The sequence below is a fragment of the Pleurodeles waltl genome, chromosome 1_2, assembly GCF_031143425.1.
Source record: "Pleurodeles waltl isolate 20211129_DDA chromosome 1_2, aPleWal1.hap1.20221129, whole genome shotgun sequence".
Lineage (NCBI taxonomy): Eukaryota > Metazoa > Chordata > Amphibia > Caudata > Salamandridae > Pleurodeles > Pleurodeles waltl.
The window spans coordinates 884,215,795-884,236,049 of NC_090437.1; the positions used below are offsets into that span (position 1 = coordinate 884,215,795).

The 20,255-nt window shown below is 41.6% G+C and overlaps 1 protein-coding gene across 6 annotated transcripts in view; it reads right to left on the reverse strand.

Annotated features, from left to right (window-relative positions):
* Positions 1 to 20,255, reverse strand: part of IRF2 (interferon regulatory factor 2) — a 248,366-nt gene that overhangs the window by 110,162 nt on the left and 117,949 nt on the right. For 4 of the 6 annotated variants that reach the window (XM_069199401.1, XM_069199429.1, XM_069199410.1 and 1 more), the window contains exons 6-7: positions 3,180 to 3,297; positions 2,744 to 2,932 (exon numbers count right to left, since the gene is read on the reverse strand). In XM_069199401.1, the coding sequence (XP_069055502.1) occupies positions 2,744 to 2,932; positions 3,180 to 3,297 (307 nt within the window). The remainder of the gene's footprint in view (positions 1 to 2,743; positions 2,933 to 3,179; positions 3,298 to 20,255) is intronic. The other 2 variants (XM_069199440.1, XM_069199451.1) reach the window with 1 other exon arrangement.

Consider the following 20,255-nt stretch of genomic DNA (forward strand, 5'->3'; position numbering starts at 1 on the left):
GAGGTGGTGTGGGCTCAGCTGGATGTACAGAGGCACTGAGGCACCCTAGATAAGTATACACACAGGACGTATCACCAGCACTTGCATAGAGAGGGGGACAAGTCCAGTCGGCTCCTGATGAGGATCCTCCAGAATGAACAGGAAGTCCCTCCCGCCCCCATTGCATCTTTGCACTCCGGATGGCACTCTAGTGACCAGCCGAGACAACATGCACAATTTTGTGGAGCAATTTAAGGTGATATACCGTGCTGGTGCAATAGGCCCTGAGTGGCTTGCCTTGTCTGGCGCCAGTGTGCATGCAGGAGTTGGAGGAGGAGCTTTCCCTGGAGGAATTGGGTAAGGCTCTTGGGGGGCCCGAACAGATCCAAGGCCCCTGGAGGGGACAGCTTCCCTGTAGATTTTTATCAAGCTTATTCTATTGTAGTGGAGAAACTGTTAGAAGTTCTTCACGAGGCACAAACAAATAGGATCCTTCAACCCACTTTACGGGAAGGGACTGTGTGCCTCATGCTGAAATACAGGGGTGACCCTGCAGATCCTTGCTCGTATAGGCCCCACACTATGCTTAGTTTGGATATTAAAATATTGTGCAAGCTTTTGGCGACAAGAATGGGGTCATCCAGAGATTTGTGTATCAATGTAGCTTTTTGTCAGCGCTGCAGTACCGCATTTAATCTATGTACGCTCACACGTGTTGTACGAAACCATGAATGATGATGATCGGGAGTTGGTCCTTGTCTCCCTGAATTTAGAAAAAGCTTCTGACACTGTGGTGTAAGCTTATTTGATGGCTATGCTGAAGAGGATGGGCTTTGGGCCCACCTTTTTCAGTCTGGTGTGCACACTCTACACTGACCCCGTGGTCCACTTTAGGCTAGGGGATGAACTTTCAGTGGCTTGGTCCATCAGTAGGGGGACCAGGCAAGGCTGTCCTTTCTCGCCACTTTTTTTTTTTTTTTTGCGCTCGCAGTTGAACCACTGGCCTTACTGATGCGCAAGGAACTGGGGCAATGGGTGAATCGAGTGGGTGGCTTTACACATGTTATCTCCTTGTATGAGAATAATGCACTGATATATGGTCCCACGGTAAATGTCCAAAATTAACTGTTATTTTCCCTTGGGTGATTTGTGAGGGCACCGGTATACCAACTCCCCATTCTGGGCCTCCGCTGGGAAACAGAAGGGTTCTGGTATCTTAGAATACATGTTACACATAAAGAGACAGCACACAGGCGTCACAGCAGGGCTGGAGGGCTAGATATGATTCTGGAATAGGCTTCACCGATCAGTAATGGGCAGGGCAGCAGTAGTCATGATGTTATTCCTCCCACGCTGCCTCTACTTAATCCAGAATTCCTTGCTCCCGTCCGGCCACAGTTTTTTCGCAAATTAGACAGTTTACTAGTTTCATTGATCTCGGGTGGGTGGCACAGTAGGGTGGCCGTGTTAGTCTTAAGAGATATGGAGGATAGAGGACTAGCCCTCGCAGACATGCAATTTTATTCCTCAGAGGTGCACCTACAGCGCGCCGTGAGTTGGGTGGCAGACCCTGAAATTTTGGAGAAAAGGTTGTTCAAGGAAATGCTTGAGAGTGACACTTTGGCGCACCTGGTAATGGGTTAGGGCAGGTAGGAGTGCCCGGTCCTATACTCACTGAGGCATACAGCTACACTCTGGGAAACAGTAGTTGGGAAGGTACTTCCAAGGCTCCTTTTGATAGGGAGTTGCGGCTTTGGGTTCTTGCACTTTTCAGGCGATTGAGGCAGTTATGTCTATGCAACAATGGAGGGTGGGGGCTGTCAAGTTGCAGGAAACCCATATCCCAACGAGGTCTTCCTCACCTTTTGGGATGCACAGAAGGCTTTTGGCATAGGACCTGGCCACTTCCTTCACTACGCCAAGCTGGAAAATTCAGCGAGGGAGGGGTGGAAGGGCATTCTAGTGGTGTCATAACCTTCCCAGGTGCTTCGTGGTTTGAGCCAACGGAGAGAGGGACGACACCTGATTACCTTTTTCTACAAAGCATTCAGGGGGACATGCTGAATAAACCCTATGCAGCACAATGGGCATGGGAGAGGGAGCTGGAGAAGCCTATTCTGGATTCAAACCAGGCACACACATCCAAATTGGTAAGAACGGTGTCTTGCAACAATAGATTCAAGTTATTACATTTTAACTTCCTGCACCGCACTTATGTGACTCAGTCAACTGAACTGGATAGACCCCTCTAGGGCAGAGAAATGTATGCAATGCGGGGAGCTGGACAACACCTTTTTGTGTATGGCCTGGTCTTGCACTGGGGTTCAAGGGTTTTGGAGGGAGGTGGCGTCTAGGATCGAGAAGGCCATTGATAGAGTGGTCCTTCTGACTCCAATGGCTTGTCTCTTGGGGGTAGTGACAAGACCCGGGGATGAAATATTCCTTATAAACTCACACAGCTTGTACTCTTCCTGGCTAAACAGCGAGTGGCCATCAGACAGTTGAGAACAAGAGTGCCACTGGCATCCTTATGGCTGAGGAATCTGCTTGAATAGGGGGTGGCAGAGGAGAGCCACATGCGCTTCTCTTGTACCAATGAGGGGGGCCACAGAGGAAATTTTGATGTGGTGGGCTACTTCTTGATAAGTTTAATGCTGAAGGGGATTCGTGCTCGGATGAAAGCTCAGAGAGTGGGATATGACATCTGCATAATGTGTGTAATATTCTGCAGCCTTTGTGACGGCGAAGTGTGACATTAATGTACCTCTTTCTGAGAAACTGGCTCGATGACTTGGATCATGGTATATTAAGTTCCCAATGATGCATTCTTCTGTTTTGTTCTTTTTGTCATGTACAAAGTTGTTTATCAATGAGACATGGTGTAATACTGAAGTGGGGAATTTCTCATTCTGCATTTGGGACTTCTTGCACTGCATGTTTTGTGGTTTCATATCTGCAAATCAATAAAACAAAGCTCGTAAAAAAAAAATCTGACTGATATAATTTTGCTTTTTTTATATATTACTAAATCAGGGGCAAAAATTTATTTTGAAGTATACAGTTAACCAATTAAATTCTAGGCCCTGGTCAAGCTACACTTCATTGGATAGTCAGATTCCCATCAGCACTATTTCAAAACGAGGATTTGTACACAAAAGGAATAAATTTGGTCTCTTAGCATATCACGAGACAAAACTTACTTATAATGTTCACAGTGCTGTCAACCTCTGTTTTTACTTCAGAACAAGGTTCAATGTAGCTATAATTAGTCTGACACACTCCATTAGTCTCTGGATAGGTTGAGTCAACTTCTTCCTGCTAAAAAACGTATAAATAAAATGGTGTAAGGCTTGGATCCCAACAGGTCTAAACAACACATATAGAGAGCATTATGGCATTCAAACAGACAACTGCATCTTTAAATTGGGGATCTGTATTGCCTTTACACAATACACAATGCAAATAAATTAAAGTTGGGTACAAAGATATTGAGCACGTAATATCACACTCACAACCACAGATAAGTATGCATTCAGGAATACAGTTGGTCTACATACAGGGTCACTGTATAGAAATTGTTTCTGATTAATTAGGACTAATTCAATAATCACTGTACGTTGCTCCAACTACATGCCTTAGGAAAGAATTGGGGACTAAGGAAATTGAACGTCTGGCATCAACTAGGCACTTGTTTAGGTCACTTTGTGGACAATTCGTGGAGCTAAGAGTTTTCAATAAGATTCAATACATTTTGAAGATGGCACCTTATATTTGTATTGTTTTTTCTATTTTTGAATCACTCTAATTAAATTGGTGGTGAATATATTTGGACTGAAAAGAAAATAATGGAATTAGACCAAACCATAATAAATGTGTTCCCTTGAGAACTGTGAGTCTAATGATTTTAATAGGACGTTAAACTCTACACTGGGTCGGCACTATTAAAATAAAAGTCACAGTGAGACAAGAAGGCTAACACAATAAAGCTAAGTTTCTTTGCTATCTTTGTCAAGTTTAGATTTCCGAATTTAAAAATGAATGGCCTTACCACCAACTGAGGAATGTTAACTTCTTCAACATGCGTATTTGTGATAACCCGAGCTTGGAGGGCGAAAGTTAATTCCAGATATTTTTCTCTCACCATTCAAACGTAAGAAATGATTGAAGTAGCCGAATAAAGAATTTGGGTCTATAAGTCAAGCACTTGTATTGTAGGATAAGGATACCAGTGGATGCTACTGCAATTTGTTACAGCAAATTGTACATGTAGAGACAGGCTGAGGACAGGACAAAGGTTACAACGTAAGCGGTACCATGGTAAGAAACAAGTCTTGCAGTGCATGTACAAAGAATGTTTTTTTTTTTTTATTACCTTTTTTTAACATTTGAATTGAATATGATCACAAAAGTCACAGTACAATATGCAACAGTGCTTGTCAAACATCTTTGATTGAAGATGCAAATAGAAAAGAAAAAAAGAGAAGTAAAGACAGCACTAGAGATGATACAAAAATAACAGTAATGCTAACTAAAGAAGATAAAAAAATTAAACAAATTACAATCAGCCTCATACCAGCAAACAAACACAATTACCCAAATATATTTAAGATCTGCATAGCCATTAGTGCCCTCAGCTCTCAAAAGAGTGACTCAAGTTAAAATATCTGACAAAAGAGTGCCCACCACTCATGGGAGGTGATAGATTAGTCCAGGATCTAGCGATACAGAGATGGGTGGTAATGATGGCAACAGATATCCTTGCAGACAATCTAGGACCAATGTTATGCTTATATGCCAGCATAATATCTTTATCAGCGAACTTCAGTTCATATCTCATATGGGAACATAGGAAGTGAACTATGGTAGACCAAAAAGCATTCAACAGGGCACATCTAGCAAACATATGGACAATGTCTGCAGCACAAAAACAGCACTGTGGACAACAGGCCTTTTTATAGACACTATCGGTGGCCCATTTACAGATTCTTTACGGTGTATAATTTAGCATGCAAATAGTTATAAATTGCTGCAGCTTAAGACTGACTGAGAAAACCAATTGGTTAATAGTATTTAAGGCTTCGGTGACGTGTTCTGGAAGAACGACTTGTTCAAGTCCCACCACACCATTAAGCTGCTAACATAGGGAGGTCATCAGCTTTATCCGCATTCATGATCTTGTAAAGTACCCTGGTCATTAACTTGCCTACAGTAGAATAAAAAATTGACAAAATGTCTGAATCCTTAGCAGCAACATTATATAGGGAATTATGTTAAAACAAAACCTCATGGATATGAAGATATTTGACCAAAGACTGTTGCGGAAGATCAAAGAGTATTTGTAAGTTAGAGAAGGTGCAAAACCTGTTAATATTGTTTATCTGCCCAACAGTTTTTAAACCAAGATAGTCCGTGGACTTGGTCACTGAATCATGGAAAATAGATGGAAAGGTGGGATTACTCCACAGTGGTGTACACAAGTGGGTAGTGGAAACAGAATATTTGAAAAATGCCCCCACCCCCATCCAAGAGAGATCGTTTATAATCTTAAACCGTACTTGTTTTAAATAGTTAAGATCTGAGAGTCTACCCCATATCCCAAAGCGTATGAGTCTGGATAAGGACTCTAGCACAAATCTTAACCTTTAAAAAGGTAGCAACTGGGACAATACAAGAAGTTAGATTTTCTGCTTGGAAATTATTATATGTGTTTTCAAGAGGTTAACTTATGTTCAGAAACAGCCCTGAACCTCTCAGCCTTGACTGATAGTTGGTCAATGGCTTGGATGGGGTCCAGCGTGTATATTGCAATGCTTTCACCAGATACACCAATTTTTGTTTTGACCCCATTTAGTACAGCCAAGATAATCCGTTGGTTGATAATGAGTGTTCAATATAATGAGCAAGCAACAGGGGGAATAATGGAAATCCCTGACAGGTACCCCTGCATATGCTGAATAATCGAGAACAGTGCCTGTCCAGGACCAGCCTAGCCATAGGGTTTCTATAAAGACTCGCAACTCTAGATAAAAATCTACCACTGATGCCCATGGCGCATGTGGCAGACCAGAGAAAGGCTATGTGACACAATAAAAATCCTTTTCAGCTTCTAATAATACCATACCAACCAGGCTACCCATTCAGTTTGCAACACCACAAACGGCTACTGCTGAATTAGATTGACTAGTGGTATCTCTGCCTGGGACAAATCAATATTGCTGTGGGTAGACTAAATACTGAACACTGAGAACAAGTTTGCTTAACGGCAATCAGTTTGGCAAAAAATAAAAATTACATCAGAATTAATCAGGGAACTATCACCCTCTCTTCTCTGGTAATTTCTCCTTCTTTAGAAAGACAATTACTTTGATATAATTCCAAGAAGCTGGAATTTCTCCGTCAGAGATACCATCCACCAAATCCATAAATACAAGGAGAAGTATCCCCAGAAATGTTTTATAAAATTCAAATAGAATACAGTCTTCCCCAGTTGCCTTCCCCACCGGCAGAGATCTAACTGCTGCTTTTACTTATTGCATAATAATATCAAACTCCAGGGCTTGTGGCTGGTGTGAGTCAAGACAGCATAAGCTTGCACTCTGTAGATACTCGCCTATATCAGACAGCTTAGATGGTAATGAATGGTCATAAATATGTTTGTAAAAATCGTTTAACTGTTTCACTATCACTTGGGTGGCATAATGAGACATACTGCATGTGTGCTTAATACATTTAATTGACTCTCTGTGTTCCCTTTCTGCTATTTTATTCACTAGCACCCTCCTGATACTCTCCCCATATCCGTATTGAAATGCCTTGTTACAGTTATACTTAGCTGCCTCTTTTTCCCTAAATCTCTGATCCACTATACAGTGAAGTTCCAACAGCTCTAGACAGATTGATTGCTCATATCTAAGCATTTATCCAGAACTACTTGGGCATGTTGCTGCTCCATCTCCTGCACTTCCCTGTGTAGATTAAGTATCTCATCCTTCTCTGACGTACTCAATTCCAGCATAAACTGCAAAGACGCTCCCCTGTGTATAAGTTTTCACTGTAACCCAGACAATGTGAGGTGATGCTGAACCGGTATTCACCTTTATAAATTCCCTTATCAGGCTGGTCATATGGGTTCTATCATCACAATTAGAGAGGACTGATCGGGAAAAGGTAACAAGACGCCCCTTCCTGCTAACATGGGGTATCTGTAATGAAAAAAGTATAGGGGTTATGGTCTGACGTGATCTTGGGACACATCTCCATACTAGCATATTGAAGCAGTCTCTGTGAGATAAAAACCATATAAATTCTGGAATAGTGTCTTTACAGTGAGGAAAAGAATGTGAATACAGAACTCTTAGGATTCAAGGTCCTCCAGACATCTACTAGAACGTGCACCCAAGCTATCTCAGAGATTAATGCTCTTGTTTTAACCATGCAAGGGTGGGCAGCTGTATTGGTAGTATTAACCTTATTATTCATAATGCAATTGAAATCACCCAAAAGTATTAGATCTCCAGACCACTCCAAGAGTTCTAAGTTTAGCCAATCACATAAACGTGGGTCATCAGTATTCAGGCCTTACACTGTACAAATGGTATAGTTCTTACAGAGAACCATTATCTGAGCAACCGCCCACCTACCCTTAGAGTCTGAGGCAGTTTTCAAGACTTTAAATTGAAATTGTCTACAATAAAGTATAGCAACTCCGTGTATGGAAGTAGAATGGCTAGTATTAAAAACATTATTTTACCCAAACTGTCTTAACAGTGACCAATCTGTATATGCAAGATGAACCTCTGTTAAACAGAGATGCTCTGGTCTATACACAGATATTTCCTCATTAACCAAGGTGTGCTTCATAGGGTGGTGAAGACCGGTGGCATTCCAACACATTAACTTGAACTGAAACATAGTATACATTGTTTTAAAACAAAATCACCTGTAGGGCATTCCAATAAGATTCACTCATAGAACTAATACCATCATCAAAAAGAAACATGTGATGCCAATTTGTTTTTATTATCTCCCTCCCATATCCCCAAAAATTCTATCCAACTCCAAACACAAAACACTGATGAAATACCCAAAATCATGTGACAACCCCCCAAACACCACCAAAACCCCAACCCTGTCGGTGAGAAAACAAACCATCCCACCCCTTGGGCTGTCAGGCCTCAAAGACAGCCCTTAGTGCTTCTCTATCCCCAAGCCTGTTCCTGCTGCCCATAAAGAAGAAACATCAACAGCTCTGAGCATCTGATACCCAAGAAGTACTAGAGAAATAAACAAGTTCCTTTAATCTTCAGAAACATTACAATAACAACAAAAAAACGCAACTTAGGAGAAACCTTTATGCATCAGCAAAACAACTACATTCTACCCTTGCCATGTAATGCGGTTCCTACTTTGGTAATAGGACTGCAAATTTAGGATGGCAGAACAACAAAGTGTGGGAGACCGAGCCTATCCGCACAGTAACTATCGGTCTAAGTGCTGGCTAGCTCTCAGCGCCTCACACAAACCTCCAAACCCTCTGGGGTAAAAGGTGATTATGGCAACCTGAACATGACACTCAGACTCCCCGGGGAAGCCGTGGAAACAGATTTGTTACTTATGCATGCAAAGAGAGAGACAAAAAAAGATAGGTTTTCAATGCATTTATTGGAGCAATAGCAATCTGGCATATAAAGAGTGAGCTGCGATAATGAAGCAGCTGAAGCAAAGCAAGGAGATCAGCATTACAAACATGGTAAAGATAAACAATGCAACCATGATGTATAGTATTCTACATGTGCTAGAGGTTCCTACCTAACCCTATGTCTACGCGGAGAGCATAGCAGGTGTACCTTTATGCCTGGCCCATTTTAAGGGATTAGATCCAGCCCCCAAACCTGGAAATAATGTCAGGAATCAGCCTGTGGTGTAGATGGCATTATCTAAGGAAGGTGGTAGATCAGCCCCAGCCAAGCTGCATGTCACACAGAGTGTGTTCCAAGACAATCGTGCTCAGAATGCCCTCTGCCCTCCCTGGGTCCAAGGAATTGTTTATATAATAAACTATACCATGTGAGAAGTACAATTCTGATGCAATGCTGTGCCTAGGCAATAGAAGCTGTCTCCGGAACGGGCAAGCATATCATGTTCCTTAGCCTTGGACAGAAAATACTGATTATAAGTTGTACAAAGACTAACCAAACAAGCATCTTCTTCTTCACTTTCCTAGAATAAAAGCAGCCTCACTAAAATAAGTAGAATATGAATAAAACAAACTGTAAAACTAAGCTAAAACAAGGGTGACCAACTCTGGGCCCTAGAGGTCCTCACAACATCCACTGCCTAAGGACCTAGCAGTATCAGCTTCTGCATAGCAGATCTGGGTTTGACTGCCTCCAACAATTTTCAACCATGTAGGTTCCTGAAGAAAGACTTCAGCCCTACTACTCTCAGTGGATCAATCATTTGCCATATCTTCCATTGCCGAGTCAATGTTAACTTGCCTAAGTCCGATCGCACATACAGAGAAACTGAATCAACAAACTGAGCCTTCAAGTATATCCCCTGTCTCAAAAAAAAATCCCAACATATATCAAGACTGGCCAGGGATCGGCTCCATTAGCTTTAGAGGTACCACAACAGAGTAGAAGCTGGTGTGATCACTGAGTATAGCACATCACAAATTCCAATACGATAGCTCTGGAAAGCCTCTCTAAAACAACTGTGTGATGAACTGTTGAAGATCATATCCTTCCTTTCCCTCATGGACCCCAAAGACCCTGAGGTTATGGCGATAGTGATAATCCTACAAATCTTCAATCTTGGACTGCACCAGAGTAAGTCTATCCTCATGCTCTCTGATTGCCCTTGCAGAAGCCATTCCCACCTCTTCAGTATTGGTCACCCACTGTTGAAACTCAGACACCTGAGATGACAATGCAGAGACCTTCCCTGTTATCTTGGCTAGTGACTGCTGCAGACGCATACTATCTGATCTAACCTGGGCATAGTGTTGAAGTGCCTGAGTTGGACAATGTTTGTCAGTGAAGTCTCAGAGGTAGCAATGACAGGGTTAATGGCAGCCAATCCTCTTTCTGCATTGGTGATAGGCTGTATAAGTTCTGGAGTATTTGTAACTCATTAACAACCAGGGGCCCGGTATCACTCGCCATAGCCTAGCTATTGATTTGTGAACCATGGGTAACAGTAGGGGAAGCCAGGTTGCTGCTATGTCAAACACCAACATGCCTCTTCATGCAGTCACAGACACCCTTCTGATGACCATGCCAACTACCTCACCAGGTAACAGTGTCCAAGTGTGAGGCTGCAACTTTCTTCTTTTTGGAGGGGACCCATTGACGGATCGGGTTGCCTCTGGATCGAGCTGCAAGTGGCTCGTTACAATTGGGACTCTTCAGCCTGCACTGACCTTCAAACTCATTAAGCCCAGAGTTATTCATTTTTGCCTCTGCTGCGCCTGTGAGCTCATTGCTAGACATTTTCTTAGGTCCTTTGCTCATACTGGCCATTCTGTTCACTGAGGAGATTGATTGATCGCTTGTATTTGGGTGGGTGTCTTGCAGTTTATCTACCTCATGAATAAATAGGAGGGTGACAGATGACATATCTTTATCCGTATCCTTGCTATTAGGATTTCAAGCCTCAGTTCATTTTGCAACAATTTGATTATTGGATGCCCAATTTTAGACACGGCGCTGCCCAACCTCCTGCCAGGAGCCAGCACGGAGACTGTGCTGTGGAGACAAATCCTTCAGAGACTGGGAAGCAGTCAAGGGAAGCTTATGGATGAGGCAGCCTCATCAGCCAGCAACTCTGAAGCGGCTCTCTCCTACTACAGGAGGATGACTAGGAAAAAGCTATGCATAACAGCAATCAGCAACATGGCACAGGGGAGAAATCAACCTGCTGACATCTTTTTTCAACACTTCACAGAATGGTTTGTCTTCTTGTAATACTCAGTAAAAAGCAAGCTAATTGTACTTGTCACATTAACTCATTTTGCAACCGAGACATCCATCATTATGCTGGAAAATTCTGGCAGAAGAAACTGCTGAAAGGAAAAGAACAGTCTGGAAACAGCAGCAGCAATAACTGAAAGGAGCACTGTGCCACTGGAACTTTACTGGGCAATCTGGCTATGAGGAATTTCTTCTGTGTTCTGAAGAATTTTTCTTTCTACTGTTGCATGAAGGTTTGCTGCTGGAAAAGTCCTTAACGTTTGAAAGTGTTTCTTTTAAGTGTTCACAATTTCACTTGATTTAGTAAGTCTTAGTTAGGGTTAGTAAATGTAGCGAGGCTCTGTAAATTCTATGAGTTTCTATTCTGGCCATTAGCCAGGATATTAGTTGAACTATTCCTAAAGAGGACACATCATATACTATTTTATGGGTATATTTTCTGAATCTGCACCATATTCCCTGGATCTGACGGAAGTGACAGTGTTCTGCAGTTCAATGTAGTTCTTTGTCACATTTTATTCAAGTAGCGCCCTTTATTTTTTGTGTGGTACTCTAAAACACAATTTAGCAGTAGTTAATTATTATTTTCTTACATTTATCTTAATTCTGCTACCCAAGATTACCCCCATACAGACAATGTTTCAGTCTGCCCCTCTACCCATGAGGACTTGACTGTGTACTTTAGCAGTAGTATCAGTGCTGTTAACTTAATTGGGACTGGTGGTCTATGCTGCTACATACACTGTCACTTTAAAACTCCAGCAAAATTAAACATATCTGAATGGTGGAAATCAGACACAAATAGGAGGAAGATAAGACACCAAAGCTCGACTATACTCCATGAATCCGAAATGTACTTCTACTCAAGACCCATCACGATCTATCTCTTCTCCAATTGAGAAAGTGATTGAAAGTACATCTCTGAAGCAACATCTTTTTCAAGTGGTAATCAATAGATGCAGATCTTGAAGAATTCCCACCCTCCTCTTTCCCACCAGTGACTTGGTCACTTCTACTCTCAATGCTCCTTCTAAATCTCTCTCTCCAACACCTTTTTCCCCTCCACTATAAACCTCTGCTGCTTATGCTGTATCCATACTTTTGACTGCATATTCTTTTGCACCTCCCACTGAAAAACACATAGCTCAGTTTCCTTTTAGCTAGGATTGCACTTTGTAAGCCTCACAAACACACACACTTATGGATTATCAATTTGACATTTATTTCCTAAGCGCACCGTTTTCAGTAATAGCTGGCTGTTAACTAAGGTCAAAAATGCCATCTAAAGTAGATGCTTTTAAATTATGTTAATTGTATCCCCAAGAGTTGGTTCCAAACTTCCCAACCCATAGGTGTATAATAAAGGCAACCACCATCAGCAAATATTCAATCACCCTGGAGCAAAGGATTTCCAAACCTTCCCTGTAGAATAAAAATACAGTACCCTGGGTTTGCATTGCTGGGATGTACCCTCACAAACAAGATTTGTTAGATATTGTACTTCAAACTGTACTTGTGATATTTCAACTTACGTTTTTTTTATATTAACTCATTAAACAATTATTTTTCCAACTGATTCAAAACTTCTACACAGTATTTCGGCAAACACCCACCAGTAAAAAGGGGTGCATAACACTTAAATGGTAAGCCCGTAGATCTGTTCTACAATATAAATATTGCTCACACGTTTAATGCATCAGGGTCTTTCTCACTTTACTAAACCGCCAGTACGTTCTTTTATATTTATTTTTTAAAGTATACAGTTATGCATGTATTACTGAGTATACACACATAAAAACACACACGGATATCCCACACTATTTCATAGTCCTAAATCCTTCATATAGTAAAAAATAAACCGAGCTTAAATCAAACTTAGTTCATAATTGCATCTCTTTGGGGTATTTGGGCATTGGTAAATAAAAAACATTTCAATAATAGTGTATCAATATATGTACACCTCTCTACAATCATTCCTTCAAAACCACTTAATTTATATTATCAAACATTTTTGTATACATCACAAAAATCTAAAACCACTGTTGCATGGATAATGCAAAGGACTGAACAGCATGCAAAACAGTACGCTGGTCTCAGTAGTTCTGCACTAACTACAAAACTTGCTGTTTCTTCATCAGAATAGTGATGAACGCAAACAGGCTAGGTTATATGTTCATAAAACCACAGGAGGAGAGAAAATTAACTCTTCTATCTCCATCTATGTTCGCTCTGGAACCTTATATGTACGGAAAGCTAAACAGGATTTACAACTGATTGTTGAATCACAACTATTTTCAGTTACTGGGTCCACCAAGTATCACTATTTGTGTGTTTATTTCTATGCCTCTCCTTCTTCACAATATTCTAGATATTGTCCATCTATGGGAAAATGTAGTTTGGCAAACTAGCAAATTGGGCTTTCTTTTAATTCAGTGTTTTTTTCAGGACCTAAAGCAATGTGTACTACAATGCTTTTCCAATGGACAAGTCCAGATACAGTAGGACTCGACCACCCCCTCTAATAATACCTCTCCCTGAGCATTTGTTCCCTGCACTGTGTCTTTAGGCTACGCAAGTACCTCCCAGACAGTCTCTTCTGGAGCGTTCCTCTCTGCTGTCCATCACGAGTAGCCTAATGTCCTTTGATACTGTCTGCACCTCCATCTTCTTAAGGATAAGGATTTGGGGTAGCGGGGTCTCCCAGACTGTTCCCTGACTTCCCCTTCCACCACTTAATGAATGCCAAAAGGTATATAGGTTGATCTCATTAAAAAAGGTTCAATTTCTTCAGTCTTCATGCTTCAGTCTCTCACCCGTTACACTATTATTTCCCTTCAATTCATTCACCTTTGCCTCTATGTGACCTCTGATTTCACCTCTACACTTAACCTTCAGGTTATTAGATTTGTTGTCACAGGCTCTGATGACACATCAAGAAAGTTCTTTCCACTCTGGAGACCATCCACATCGGAGTATTTCCAGATGGTCCTGTACATATGAAGCTCTCTTTTGAGGAATTCCTAGGTTAAACAAATGATTGTGCATATTAGACGAAACTTGCTTCTTCCTGCTGTAGTATTTATTTATATATTGCTACAGAGCAAGCTCTCCCTGCTCGCGGGCCGACCGATTTTCCAAATGTATGGTCCATTTTAGGGTACCCTCAGCTGCTACGTCTGGTAATTCAGTGATTCCCTGCGAAGTCTTAGTCATGCCCCACTTGTAATCCAGTTATCAGTGACATTCTCCTAACTGGCAGTGAAATGGGAAGAGATTCAAATCATCTGCTTAGTTGGGAATTTTCCCCAAGATCACTCCCCTCTCCACACGTAATGGCACCCTGTAGATCCCAGCATGCATCTCAATAATAGTGGCCTACTGACCGTCACTTAAGTTTGGTCACTGCCCAAGGCCCAAGGCTTTTGATCCAGCGTTTGCCTTCAGGAAAATGCTGGCCATCTTACAAAGCACGTGGCATCTCAGTGGCTTTCCAGGAGACTGGCGGACGTACAGTTTCTGTGCACTAATGTGGGTCCCGGTAGGGGCTCCTGCTCACCATCCACGCTTCAACAGAAAGCAGTAGAATCCTTCGTCAACACACTGGTGTGAGGATTGCTAGAACCACTCTAATTTTAAAAGAACTTACATTCAAAATGTCTGCAGACAAATCAGTTTCTGATCAGCAGCCACTTGCTACCAGTTTGAAACTACTTTCAGCTAATCAAATAATGTGATTAGCACAAAATGTGTTCTAAAATTAATCTTTCCACATGGCCCAATCGGATATCCAAAATCAACATGCAGACAGCCAGTTACAAAAACTGCTGTAATTTACAACTGCAACGTTCCTTTGTAAAGGGAGACAATAAGACAGCCAGATACCCATTTTGCACTGAAAACCTACTCTTAAACATAGTTTTTTTCCTCTACTTTTCATGACATGCAGACCACATTTAAAGTAGTTCGTATATAGCATTATGGAGATGTAGTGTGAGCTAATGCAAAAGTTTCTTTTAATGATTAAACACTGCAATGATGTCTCTTCAGCAGAAATCGGATAGTCTAGCCTTGCTTGCATGATTGGACCAGAATAAGGCCAAGGGACATACAACAAAGAGACCATTACTACACATTAGTGTTTGCGTTAAAATGAAATGATGCAGCAGGTTCTAGTGTGGCCGTTTGTATATAAAGCAAAGTTGAGAAACATAACCCTAGACATTTTGCCTAAAACACTCCTCTCTGAAGTTAGCCTGTTTGGTGTCAACAGTCACAACATAATCAAAGATGCAGCCGTATTGACATATTTTGCAATTTATCTCTTTAAAGTTTTGGGCTTAGGACAAAAATGTTGTATTTTTAACTTTTAACAAATGGGGAATCATGAAAGCAAACAATTACTGACTAAATTAAAGGAATAACAAGGGTAGCTACAAAGTGAAGGGAAAGTAATCTCAAACTTAAACCCTCACAGTTGAAAATAAAACGTTTACTGCAAAGCAAATTATGTTACTGAGGAAAGTTAACTTAAGGATGGGCAATGGCCTGTGGTATGTCACATTCATCGATGTGCCAGACTGTTCTAGGCCCTTTCAACCTCAAACATTAGCTAATACTGCACACGTTAAAATAGCTGTCTCTCCATGAATGGTTATCGTCCCAGGTTTTCATCACCTGCAGAATTGGAGTCTAATGGTTAAGCATTTAATCTTCAGCAAATTACATTTTGTGGAATAATAAAGATTCTGTAAAACGTGTAATGACGTATGCACATGCTCGGGCTCAAATTCCTACAGATAAAGACAGTACTTTGTGTAAACAGAGGCGGAAAGTATTGAGGGAGCGCCACATTTGGGTCGACTTCCACCTAGCATCAGAAAGTGCTGACAGTGATCAATGAATTGTGGCGGATTGATGCAGAGTATTTTATTTCATTTGTAATTAATAAGGATGACGATTTATCGGGAAACGTCCTGAACAACGCATTGTAAAGAACGCACATGTTTCCCACGCAAGTGTAACCACTTGTCGGAAGAACGACTGCCTTCTTATGTGCTTTTACAACGCATGTGCCAAACTACGCATATGCTTGGTTAAGGCACAGAAAAAGAGAGAGTGCATCGGAGGCGATGAGGTAAGTGGGGCTGGATTAAGGGTTTGGGGTGCGTGGGGGTATTTTATTTTGTGTTTTTTTTTCCAGGGGTGGGAGGGTTTGGGCATTTCGTTTTTTTAGGGTGGGGAGGTCAGACTTTAATTTTTTAGGAGCGTGGGTGGGGGGTTTGGTTATTTTTAATTAGGGCTTAGGGTGGGGGAAGGGTAGTTTATTTTTAAAGGGGTGGGAGAAGGTTTAAGGAAGGGTGGGAGAAGAGGAGGAAGGATCGGGAGAGGGCGCGGTGAGGTAAGTGGGGTTGGGGCAGGGATGGGTGGTAGTTTTTAGGGGTGGGGTGAATTTAGGGCTTTGGATGGGTGGCGGGGTAGTTTACTTAGGGGTGAAGGTTTTAGGGCTCACGGCGGTTTACTTAGCGTTGAAGGTTTTAGGACTCAAGGCGGATGGGGGTGAGGGGTAGTTTTGTTTTATGGGGCATGGGTGGGGGTAAGGGTAGGTTTTTATTAGATTAGGGTTCAGGGAGGGTGGGGGTTCAGGTTAATTTATTGGCAGGGAGGATTTTAGGGCTCAGGGCGGGTGGAGTAGTGTACTTAGGGAGGGAAGGTTCTAGGGCTCGGTAATTTTGTTTTTGGGGGCAGGGGTGGTGGGGTCGGGATAGGTTTTCTTAGGGTGGGTGGGGACCGGGACAGTTTACTTAGGGGGAAGGATTTAGGGCTCAGGGCGGATGGGGGTAAGAGTAATTTACTTAGGGGGGGAAGGTTTTAGGGCTCGGTAGTTTTGTTTTATGGGACAGGGGTGTTGGTCAGGGTAGGTTTTTTATTAGGGTTCAGGGCGGGTGGGGGGCAGGGTACTTTAATTTCTAAGGAATGGGGTGGGGGTTAGGATAGTATTTTTTTTTTTAGGGCTCACAGCGGGATGTCAGGGTAGCTTAGGTATTAGGGGTGGGGTTGTTTTGGCCTTAGTGCACAAGACAGAGCCACACACGCCATTTTGCATGCCGTTTCCACACATGCCTTTATTAGGCATGCTTTTAAAACAAAATTAATTGTAAAGAAATGCGTGGTAAAGGTATGCATGGAAACAACACAGTTGTGGTTCCAACCACGTTGTTAAGGCATGCGTTGTTAATGCATGCGTGGTTCCATCATACAATCCATTTTATCCCATTTCTTTTTAACTAATACTCCTACCTTCTCCATGCACCCTCCCAGGTTGATTTCTCCAAAATTTTGCAGTCCAGGAAGATCATGCCAAATGAGTAAGCTGCAAATATCAATTGTTGTTAGCAGCAAATAACGCTGTTTCTGTCCGACCTCCACTGTAAAAGCAAATGAGAGAAGCTGGATCCTCCCTTTCTCCTACATACTTTAAATGTGCTTAAAACATGAGCGAGCTGAATGGCAGTATGATCAGTGATGCAGCGGCAAATGACACATCCAGGTTCTCTGCTGACTTAGTTATTTATCTGCTCTCCAGACTTTAGAAGGATTGCAAACTGGTCTTGGGAGGGCATGAATGGTGGTTGTGGTGGGAGGAACGAGATAAAAGAAGTAGGAAGGGCTTCTATAGCCAAACCACAAACCTGTATTGGGAAATAATTAATCAACCAGATTATGAAGCTATTGTCTAAGAGAATTTAGAAAGGCAGAGGTGGTTGGCGAAATGTTAGAAAGGGATTTAGTTATTAATTTTGTGCAGTGCCACATAACATTTCATACCCACAGCCATGGGCTTGGAGATGCATAGAACAAGGATTGGAAGTAGTGCACCCCAGCTGGATGCAAAGTGTGAGCTTCTACATGCTATTCCTCAGTCCTTCTCTTGGCTACACCAGTTTGTCAGATGAACAGCAGCCTGAATACTACAGCCTATAATAGTTTTAGTAAGTGAAGGTGATAGCATCTGCCTCATGTTAGGGTTCACAACATTGTAATGTATTGTTTTGTAATAGTACTTATATAGCGCTTACTACCCCTGATGAGGCGGCGAAGCGCTTTTCGGCGAGTAGCACGCTACTCCGGAACCCAAGAGGAATTAGTGGTGGATTAGTATAGGGAAATTGGAGTTTAGTTTAAGTATTTTTAGGAGTTAATTTGAGCAGAGGATACGTGAGTTTATTAGTTGGATTGACAAGAGCAATGGAGGGATAGAGGAGGGAAGAAGTGTTAATTGGGAGTTTATAATAATAGGATGAGGATTGGGATGAGTAAAGGAGAGATGGAGAAGGGACGAGTCTGTAGAAAGGGTTAGAGAGATCATAGTAGCAGGAGGGGTTTTTGATGGGCAAGGTGAGATAAATGAGAAAGAATTCATTAGGGTTGTTTGGGAGATCATGGTAGTAAAGTGAGGTTTGGGTGAGCTAGATGTAGAAGAGGAGGGAAGAGCTTAGGCAGGGTTAATTTGGAGATGAAAGTAGTAGAATGGGTTTGGAATGAGTCAGAGTGGGGATGGAGGATAGATTGATAGATACATGACATATGGTGATGGGTAGACAGTAAAGCTTACAAGAGAGTACATTTATATGTTCATTCATAAATATATACTTTTTTAATCATTGTTTTATTTTTCTTTAATGTATTCATTATTATTTTTTACTTTAATTTACTTATTTATAATTTGAGTTTTATTTATAGATGTTATTTATGTATACACACACACACACATATATATATATATATATATATTAAAATACATATAAATATTTAATTGTGAGTAAATATACATTTGGTAAACAGGTTTAAAGAGCATGTGTGTAATTTATTGTTATGACATAGTAGCGATATGTATAGTTCTTTAGGAAATATATATCTAGAATATACACATATTCAAATTAAAAGTATTTATCAACACAGGCATACACAGTCCCTTGCTGTTTGAGTATGGTGGTTATGAAGGAAAGAGACAACTCTTGAGTAGTCTTCTGAAGACAAGATAGTTATCCGTGGATCTCATATTTGGGGGTAATGAACTGCACAGTTTGGCTGCTTGAACGCAGAAGGATGTACCAGCTATAGTCTTTTCCTGGTATGGTGGTGTTCTAATGAGGAGTGCCAATCTTGAGCGGAGCTTTCTTTGTTGAATGTATTTGGTTATTTTGTTTCTGATAAAAAGAGGTTCTGTTCGATGTATAGCTTTGTGGGTGATACAAAGCAGCTTGAAGGTGGATCTTCTGGCTACAGGTAACCAGTGTAGTGCTCTCAAGGCAGGGGAGATGTGGGCTTGTGGCCTTACATGTAATAGTAGCCTGGCAGCAGAGTTTTGAATACATTGTAATTTTTTCATAATAGATAGAGATGATCCATTGTAGAGGCCATTGGCATAATCCAGTTTGGATAGTACAAGAGAGATAGTAGCCTGCACCTTGTGTAGAAATCCGAGGTAGGGGAAGATGCAGAGTCTTCAAGGTGATGAAGCTTGTCCGTGCTAATTTGTCCACTTGGGCATTCATAGTTAACTTGGAGTCCATGGTAATTTCGAGGTTTTTAATTTTCCTAGATAACTGAGTTGCACTAACTGTAGAAAAAGCAAAAATAGGATAAGAAGCCCATCACACATGCATCAACTTCATGGGTTATTCTATCTCAACAATAGCAGCGGTCCCACGTGGCCTCTTGTGTGAAAGCTCTCAATCCTTATTTTCAGTCAAAGACTATCTATATCCCTGCTCTGCCCTGCAAGTTATGCATTTAGCTCAATGCATTTCAACAATAAGGCCCTCTCAGACCAGTATGTCATCTCAGTCGACCTCCAAATTCATCTAGCCATGTCGATAGCGCAGAGCTCTCGTGGAGCACCAAGGAAGGCACGGGCAGTTAATCTGGGCCTGGTTTGTTTTCTCTTCCACTCTAGCACAGTAAGTCCCACATTTATAACCGAAACATTAACATTGTGGAGACCAAGGCCCTGGATTCCATGCTTCTGTGACATGGATCTACAATGTGTTAGTCAAGAATATCTTCCAAATGTAAGAGGATAATAAATGTAGTATATATCCAGAGGCTTTGGTTTAGTAGGCTTAATGGACCAAGCCTCAAATTTCATATTCGACTTCGTTTGTAGCATTGCCTTCAAGGCTGGTTTCAGAGGGTCACAGGTCTGAAAGCTTGAGCACATTCTACTGGCCTAATCATGCAGCCTTGGTAATATTTTGATAACTATTTGTGTATCCCACCTTCTCCAATTAGAATCCAGCTACC